Consider the following 9,579-nt stretch of genomic DNA (forward strand, 5'->3'; position numbering starts at 1 on the left):
TATTTAATATTATATTTTGTGTTAATTAAGACGTATTTATGCATACTTAAACACCAATTATTGTTCAAATGACGAGTATGGTCTATACTAAACCAGAGGTTCACAACAACGCTACATGTGCTGATCAACTCTTGTTTTGTCAAATTACCAAGGGACCGACAAAAACTCATAGATGGGATCTTATCACCATTCGGTATTGATACAAACAATAAAATAACTGCATCCTATTGTTGCACGGTTGTCCAAGAAAAACTAAATATTCGAAAAGATACCGTTAAGCCGGTCATTTTTGCGGGGATATTTTCGCGATTTCGTGAGTCATTGCTATGATCGCGAATATTTGATATCCTGAAATCCAAATTGCGAAAATACAAAATAGCGAAGAATCTAAAAAAAAACTTTTTTAGACCCGCATAAATAATTGACTAAACGGTAACTCACACTTGTGGCAAAATGAAGAGCAGCGTGGAATTTTGCTTGAAAGAAATTTATTTTTAAACACACTTTAATCACATTATAAGGACAGTCTGTATCGATCAATCGCTATGGATATCATATCACATGAACTTATCTTTATAACATGATACAAGTACGTTAATACAAGTGGCACCTAATTATATCAGGATGCCAGTTTTTTATATCAATCAGGATGAAATATAATAAAAGAAGGGTTCTGTTGTGGGGGACGGTCGGTGTGCAAGGTCACGTGGTCGGAAGGTCAAATATCAGATCGGTGCCAATCAATGCTTTTTTGCAAATGATCTCAGAAGGTTGAAAAGGCGTTTCCTATAAATCTGTAATAAATAAAAGACACTGTTATCAATAAAATCCTAATATCATCCTTCATTTTGTATTCTATTGAACGCACCGTGTTTTCAATTGCTTGATGAAAGTGAGTATTATATATTATTTATGCAAACTACTCTTGTCAATAAAAAAAAAGTTGATACGAACACCTTTGGCAATATGATTCTCAGAATAAGCAGAAAGACCTTTTGATGATTTTCCCGATTATTGATTGATTTGGACCCCTAAATATCTAAAATGGTCTATCAACACTATGGTGCGTCCAAAATATGTACCTGAACTGTAACATCATTTAATATGCAATTTCTATAGCAACACTTACATCATCGTCGGTCCGTTGAGCATCAAATGACTTTTTCTTGAACTACAATATCAAAATATGTACACTTAACAACTCAAATATACAGACTGAAGTAGCATGGAAATGTTAAAATTTTAATGTAAATTTTTACCATTATATCTTTTACAAAATTATTATATTTAATATTATGTCATGAACAATATTTTCTCTCATATCACATTGTTCGCTTAAACTATTGCGTTTTGCTGATTGTTTTGTGGAAAAAAAGAAACACAAACAAAATCACACACACATACATATATGTACTTACATATCCTTCTGTTGTTCCATCATATCCATCAGTCGCCCAGTCCTAAAATATGAACATAAATGCTTTGCAATATTTTCATTAAAAACTGATATGTACGCAGTTAATAGGTTTGAAATGCCTAACGGCATCAACAGAAAGACCCTTTATATATTTTATTTATTTCATTCTGAATGAAATGACACTTTTCATATACCATAAACGTCTTAGTGACGGCACTTTGTGTTGTTGTGTATAATGCTTTTGAAAGAAAACATTGTAGTAACCGTTTTATGAAGATCTATTAGCAATTTGATCGCTAGGTTTTCGTTTCGGCGAGCTTTCCACACTCCTCTAAATAAATAACATGAAGATTATGATTTTACCGATTTTTGATTTGGACCCATAAATATCTAAAATGGTCTATTGACACTCTGGTGTGTCCAAAAATATATATCTAAACTGTAACTTCATAAATAAATATGGAATTTCTATCCTTAAAAAAAGAAAAAATACTACAAAGAAATGCCAACAACACATACATCGGACCGTTCAGCATCAAATGGCTTTTTCTTGACGTACAAATGTACAATATCAAAATATGTACACTAAACAACTCAAATACAACAACAACAAAAAAGGGAAAATAAGCTTTAAAAACAATAAACTACAAATCGGTACAAAGAAGGCTACGTCTCAGCTCCCGAAAATGTCATTTTTGTTCACCGGTACATTCTTCAAAAATTGCGTTTAAAGTGCTTAATATATTGCGCGTTTTGATGGGTTTTTTCGAAAAAAAAGAGAAATAAGAATACTATCAAACAAACAAAAATATACTTACAGGCCAATCTGGTGTTCCATCATATCCATAGGTCGTCGTGTACTAAAGTATAAACAGTGAACGCTACGTAATATTTTCATTAAAACTGAAATGTCATTACGGCAGTTCATAGGTTTATTTATAAGTGAAATGCCAACCAATATACAATGTATCTGTGCGATATTATTAACAGCCAGAGCATGTAATTCCAGGTAAAAATCAATGCTGACGTTATAAAACTGATTTCTACAGTATCAAACAAATGATAACACTACTTTGTACATTGTTGCCACATTATGACATAATCATACATATACCTGATCTGAAACTGGAATTAGACTTCCATGTAAATGGTCAAAATATTTGATATGTTTTAATGAATCCCCCTTTGAAATTTGATGGAGTGTAACATCGAAATGAATAATCACTGTAAAATAAATGACATAGAAAATCTTAGGTAGAGGACTTTAGCGATTTTTTATTTTGACCACTAAAATATCTATGGCGAAAAAGAAAGGAAAATAACTACAATGTGATATTAACAATACTTACATCATCGTAGGTCCGTTTAGCTGCAAGTGACTTTTTCTTGCCCTACAATATCAACATATGTAAACTTAACTCAAATACAGAAAAGAAACAGGAAAATAAGCTTTCAAGATCATAATTTAGCAACCAGTAAAAGGAGGTTACGTCGCATCTCCCGAAACATGTCATATTTGTTCAATAGTACATTTTTTTTTAAAAATGAGTTCAAAACTTAAATGTAAATGTTTACCATGATATATAATACAAAATGATTATATTTAATATTTTGTCATGAACAATATCTTTTAGATATAGTCATTGTTTATATCCTGATATCAATGCCTGAGTTGCAGTGTGTCCCTAAATGACCTTAGTTTTCGATTGGCCGTAAAACTCAAACTAACAAACAAACAAAAATGTCATGAACAATATTTTCATGCATATCACATTGTTTGATTAAAATTTTGAGTTTTTGCTGATTTTGAATTTGTGGGGAAAAAAAAACAAACACACACGCACATATATATATATATCAATCAATGTTTATATGTATATGCGTTTTGATGTTATTTTTTCAAAAAAAAGAAAGAAATAATAACACTGATAATAAAACATCAAACAAACAAAATTATACTTACATATCCATCTGTTGTTCCATCATATCCACCAAAGGTCGTCGTGTACTAAAATATAAACAGTAAATGCTATATAATATTTTCATTAAAACTGAAATGTCATTACGGCAGTTGATAGGTTTATTTGTAAGTGAAATGCCAACCAATATACAATATATCTGTGAGATATTATTATCAGCCAGTGCATGTTATCCCAGGTTAAAAAATAAATGCTGATGTTATAAAAACGATTTCTACAGTATCAAACAAATGATAACACGACTTTGTACATTCTTGCCACATTATGACATAATCGTACATATACCTGATCTGAACATAGAATTAGACTTCCATGTAAATGGTCAAAATATTTGATATGTTTTAATGAATCCCCCTTTGAAATTTGATGGAGTGACACATCGAAATGAATAATCACTGTAAAATAAATTACGTAGAAAATCTTAGGTAGATGATATACCTTATCTGAACCTAAAAAAATTGGATTCCTATGCAAATGGACAAAGGGTTTAAAATTGTTTTATGATTCTTTTTTGTAATTTTGTTCTTCATAATTGACAAAAGTTGAATTTTTCATCTTTCATCTATTTCATTCTACCAGAATGTTTTTCCTATTACCTTTTTCGTATTACATAATATTATACATAGTATACATATCTAAACTGTTACTTATTCTTAAATAAATACGGAATTTAAATGGCTTATAAAAATGAAAAAAAATACAATGTTTTATTTACTACACTTACATCATCGTAGGTCCGTTTAGCGTCAAATGACTTTTTCTTGGCCTACAATATCAACATATGTACACTTTACAACTCAAATAAAAAAAGAGGGAAAAATAAAACAGGAAAATCAGCTTTAAAGATAATAAAACTACAAATCGGTAAAAGAAGACTACGTGTCAGCTCCCGAAAAATGTCATATTTGCTCACCGGTACATTCTTCAAAAATTGTGTTTAAAATGGTTAATATATTGCGCGTTTTGATTTTTTTTCTCAGAACAAAAAAAGATATAATAACACTGAAAATAAAACATCAAACAACCAAAATCATACTTACATATCCATCTGTTGTTCCATCATACTCATAGGGTGTCGTGTACTTAAATATAAACAGTAAACGCTATATAATATTTTCACTAAATCTAAACTGTCATTACGGCAGTTCATAGGCTCGTATGCAAGTGAATTGCCTATCAATATACAATTGATGTGTGTGATTACATCTAAACTGCAATTTCATTTAATATGCAATTTCTATGGCGAAAAAGGAAATAAAAACTACGATGTAATAATATTATTATAATTAACAACACTTACATCATCGTTGGTCCGTTTAGCGTCAAATGACTTTTTCTTGGCCTATAATATCAACATATGTACACTTTACAACTCAAATAAAAAAAGGAGGGAAAAATAAAACAAGGAAAATCAGCTTTAAAGATAATAAACTACAAATCGGTAAAAGAAGACTACGTGTCAGCTCCCAAAAAGTGTCATATTTGCTCACCGGTACATTCTTCAAAAATTATTGCGCGTTTTGATTTTTTTTTCTCAGAACCAAAAAAGAAATTAATAACACTGATAATAAAACATCAAACAAACAAAATCATACTTACATATCCATCTGTTGTTCCATCATACTCATAGGGTGTCGTGTACTAAAATATAAACAGTAAACGCTATATAATATTTTCATTAAAACTGAAATGTCATTACGGCAGTTGATAGGTTTATTTGTAAGTGAAATGCCAAACAATATACAATATATCTGTGAGATATTATTAACAGCCAGAGCATGTAATCCCAGGTAAAAATAAATGCTGACGTTATAAAAAAGATTTCTACAGTATCAAACAAATGATAACACTACTTTGTACATTGTTGCCACATTATGACATTATCTTTCGTACATCTGAACCAAGAATTGGATTACTATGTAAATGGGCAAAACATTTTAAATGGTTTTATGATCCATTTTTGTAATTTTGTTCTTCATAATTAACAGAAAGACGATTTTTTTTTATCTTTTATCTATTTCAATTCTAATAGAATGTTTTTCCTATTACCTTTTTCGTATTATGTAATATCATATATAGGATACATATTGTAACTAATTCTTAAATAAATATGGAATTTCTATGGCTAATAAAATATATATCAAAAGTGATATTTACAACACTTACATCATCGAAGGTCCGTTTAGCCGCCAATTGATGTTTTTCGACCTGCAATATCGATATATGTAAAATTAGCATAGCAAACACAAGAGAACCATGAAAATGAGCTCAAAGCATGGTAAATTACAAATAGGTTGAATGCTACGTCTCATCTTCCGAAACACGTTATTTTTGGTGACAGGTATATTCTTAATAATATGTTTTAAAAGAGTAAATAGTAAAATGGACATTTGCCACGATAATTATATAGAACAAATGCTTACATTTCCTTAGAGCATTAAATAGTATATTTTTAATATCATCTTATTACATGAATCGTTATTTTGTATATAACACAATTAATCAATTTCCATTATTATACGCGGTGGCTTTATTGCCCTAGAGTAGAGATTTACAAATATAACCGCTTAAGTGTTTACATATGTATAAATAAGTTAAATAAATTACAGATAACACTGTTCGGAATGATTTATACGTGGATGATATATATATATATATATATATATATAGAACAATTTCACTTAGTTCTTGATGATGGTGTCAACCACCAATTGATTTTGATTGGTAATTGTCCTACTGCAAATCTCGATAGTATAATTGCATAAGATACTAGAAGTTTCATGAAAATCACAAATTAATCTTTTTCAAAACACACAAATTTATATAAAATTCGAGTTCAGAAAAATAGGTGATGCCTTGAACCAATATCGATGTTTTGCAAGAAGTAATATAAACTTGGGAAAAGCAAAACGAGAGGAATTGACACTCTGAACGGACTTTTTCTTGTCCTACAGTATGAGAATATGGAAATATAAACCCACATACACGTCAGAAGCATGATTATTAGCATATAATGAAGTGACACATTGGCAGAATAAACATCACCGTTAGAAGATTACCATTGAGATATATTTAGAATACCAGATGTCAATTAGAAACTTAGTATTAATCCTGTCGGAAATTAATGTTAATACCATGTCATAAATACTGACCTTGATCTTAGGCGCTTTTCTTTCTACATGACCGCGTTCCTAAAAACAAAAAGAACAAAAAATATAACCTAACTTTTGTAGGTTGGTTAATTAATTTACCGTCCTATAAAAACAGCGGGGCTCATTCAATGGCTCCTCCTCTTCATGTATACAGTGCTATGGTATACTTAAATATGTCCTTGTTGTGACTGTTTGTAACGAGGAATTCATGCCCTTTTTATAGTGTTATCTCACTGAAGCATGCCACCAGGGACACAGAACATGCACGTCCACCTGATAACTCTCTATCGACAAACTAGAAAAATAACCAGTCGTCCCACTTCCATTAATCAGGGCGATATAAATATAAATCTATAAAGCTTAGAGTAAGAACAAAGGATCCAATAGAGAACTGACGCTCTGAACCAACATCGATGTTTTCCAAGAAGCATAATAAACCAAAACAAGATAGGAAATAACAGGTTCATAGCTCCGTTTAGCCGTGACGCATTTTTTCTTGTCCTACAGTATGGGCATATGGAAACATAAACACACATATACGTCAGAAGCATGATAATTAGCTTAAAATAAAGTAACAAATTGACAGAATTAACAACACTGTTGGTTATAAGATAATCACTGGAATATATATTACAAATATCTGAGGTCTATTAGAAACTCTGGAATATAAATCCTGTCGGCAATTAATGTAAATACATAAAAACTGACCTGTTGCACGCGTCTTTCGATGTGGTTGCGTGCCTCATGGTGCCGTTTATTGTCCTTCTAAAACATAAACAAAAAATAATACAGAATTTTTGTTGGTTGGTTGATTATGTTAACGTTCTATTTCAACAGCGGGGTTCATTCAATGATGCCCCCACCCTTCATGTATACAGTGCTTGTTGTGACTGTTTGTAATGAGGAACTCATGTCCTTTTTATCGTGCTACCTTATTGAAGCATGTCACCATGGACACAAAACCAGCACATCCGCCCGATCATACCATATTGAAAAAGAAACAACACAACCAGTCGTCCCACTTCATTTAAGGTTGGTGATAAAGATGGAAATTTGGAGTTAGAACAAAGGATAATTTAACCTGCGGACAACCAGAAAAGAATAAAACAAACCTATTATAAAATAGTGTATAGAAAAAAAAGAATTTAAAATACGCATATCCAGCATAATATCGGATACACACACAATTGTATAAATTAATAAAACATGAAGATAACTAAAATTGAAATTACATTTCAAACAATTCTCTGTGATATCGCGTATGTATTATTACATAGTGCAATGGTTCGAGACATTACCACAAAATGCGCTATATTGTAAAACAATAATTCAATCTAATGACACAAACTCATCAGTCTATAGCACAAATTAAAGCATTTTCTATCTAAGAACGAAATTCGAAACGGTATAAAAACAATGACATATGTTTGCATGCAACAACTTTTCCAAACTGCGTTGAGACATATCTTTTAACGCAAAATTAAACAAAAAATATTTTAACTTGTACATATTGAAATAGAATTTCAAATGACGTTAGAAAAATTCAGTTGGTTGAATCGAAAGGAAAAGAATGAAGAAAGTTTCGCAAATGGAAACAATTTAAACTGTGCGAGAATTTTGACATGTTATTTATTCTTCAGTTATCACTTGTAAACCATCAGGTTTGATGAATTAAATTGTGAAAATCATTCATATCGACAGACACATTTGTATGATGCCTCATAAGAATTAGATACAACACGGGATTTATACACTGTACAATTCTTGTTTTTATTCCTTATGTTTAGATGAAAACGCAGAAATCACTTTAAATTACTAATAAAAAATGTTAAATTAAATTGTAGATAACATCTTGGCTTTCTGATCTGAACGTATGTACTCATTTCACTGCACTGTAGATGTTATTTTAATGCGTTTTTGCAGTAATGCCAAAAATCATTTTCAGCTCTTATTTGTATTTGTAATACTAAAACATATTGATTGTAAGTATTGCTCAAAATGTTGGTAATTGTTCGTGGTGAATAACATATTAAAAACTCTTCTTGATTCATGAGTATGAAAATTACGGTACATATGACTTTAAAATCAAAATTAAATCTTAAAAAAACTATTGCAAGTGATTGGTCGCCAGTATAACATCATACCTAAATGTGGTAGTTTTGCAAATATATTATTTGTTTTTACTCTAAAAGCCCTTTTGCAGATATTAATTTCACAAGTGCGATTTCGCTTGTCCTTAACAGCTACCGACTTTTTAACTACTGTACTTACCAGACTACGGCCGGCGGCCACCGCAAGAAGACAAAACGCAACAATCAAAGTAAACTTCATTATCACCCAAGCGTCCCAGGCGAAGATACCTGTCTACGCCTTGTCTCTTCTTTATATACTCCACAAAATAGTCCATCTTTAATTGTTATGACGTATTTCAGTCAAATCACCTACATGTATTCGGGGTTTTTTTGTTCTTCTTTGTACTATTTATTGCGAATTGAAGTATTGTGCTTTGTATATTGAATAACATTGGTATTCACAATAGTTAACTACATAATGAATAAGGCTATATTCGCGAAACATTACTTATATCCGTAGAACAAAACCTATTATAGCCGTGAATACGCTCATATTCTCAAATAACATATTGGCTCTCGTTATGTTTAAAATGAATAGTAACAATATATATTCGTTTTTAAATTACTGTATAAATTTGTCATTGTCATAAAGGGCTGTTCTGGTTTTCACGTGCACTTCACACGCAACGCATCAGAGGAGGCCATGTACTAGATTAGATATAATAAAGCTTATCGTGACGCTACCCAAATTGGTAAACTTTTTGAAGATACTTACTAAAATTTCCTAACGTGTGCTTGAATCCAATTTTTTTCTTTTAATATTCCACAAAAAGATGCCTTCAGTTTTGATTTCATGGTTTATTTACTAGTCGGCAGTGCATATATTTATATATATAGAGTTTTGAAGCATGTCCAATCCATCCCCGTGTTTCAGCAGGTATGAGTACCCAAAATGGTAC

General features: G+C 31.0%; 1 protein-coding gene across 4 annotated transcripts; it reads right to left on the reverse strand.

Annotated features, from left to right (window-relative positions):
• Positions 1–471: 471 nt before the first annotated feature.
• LOC138314300 (uncharacterized) lies at positions 472–8,958 on the reverse strand. Of its 4 annotated transcripts, none has more exons than XM_069254566.1 (14): positions 8,820–8,955; positions 7,257–7,313; positions 6,549–6,587; positions 5,563–5,604; positions 4,996–5,037; positions 4,697–4,738; positions 4,437–4,478; positions 4,121–4,162; positions 3,381–3,425; positions 2,767–2,808; positions 2,236–2,277; positions 1,419–1,460; positions 1,130–1,171; positions 472–794 (listed from the first exon to the last, which is right to left on the reverse strand). In XM_069254566.1, the coding sequence occupies exons 1-14, from the start codon at positions 8,877–8,879 to the stop codon at positions 741–743; spliced, it is 633 nt and encodes a 210-aa protein (XP_069110667.1). In that variant the 5' UTR covers positions 8,880–8,955; the 3' UTR covers positions 472–740. The 4 variants fall into 4 exon arrangements, with proteins under 4 accessions (XP_069110667.1, XP_069110668.1, XP_069110671.1 ...); XM_069254567.1 differs by having other exon boundaries at positions 7,257–7,310; positions 8,820–8,903; XM_069254570.1 differs by lacking the exons at positions 4,121–4,162; positions 4,437–4,478 and having other exon boundaries at positions 8,820–8,958.
• Positions 8,959–9,579: the final 621 nt, after the last annotated feature.

Source organism: Argopecten irradians, chromosome 2 (assembly GCF_041381155.1).
Source record: "Argopecten irradians isolate NY chromosome 2, Ai_NY, whole genome shotgun sequence".
In the NCBI taxonomy this organism is placed as follows: Eukaryota; Metazoa; Mollusca; class Bivalvia; order Pectinida; family Pectinidae; genus Argopecten; species Argopecten irradians.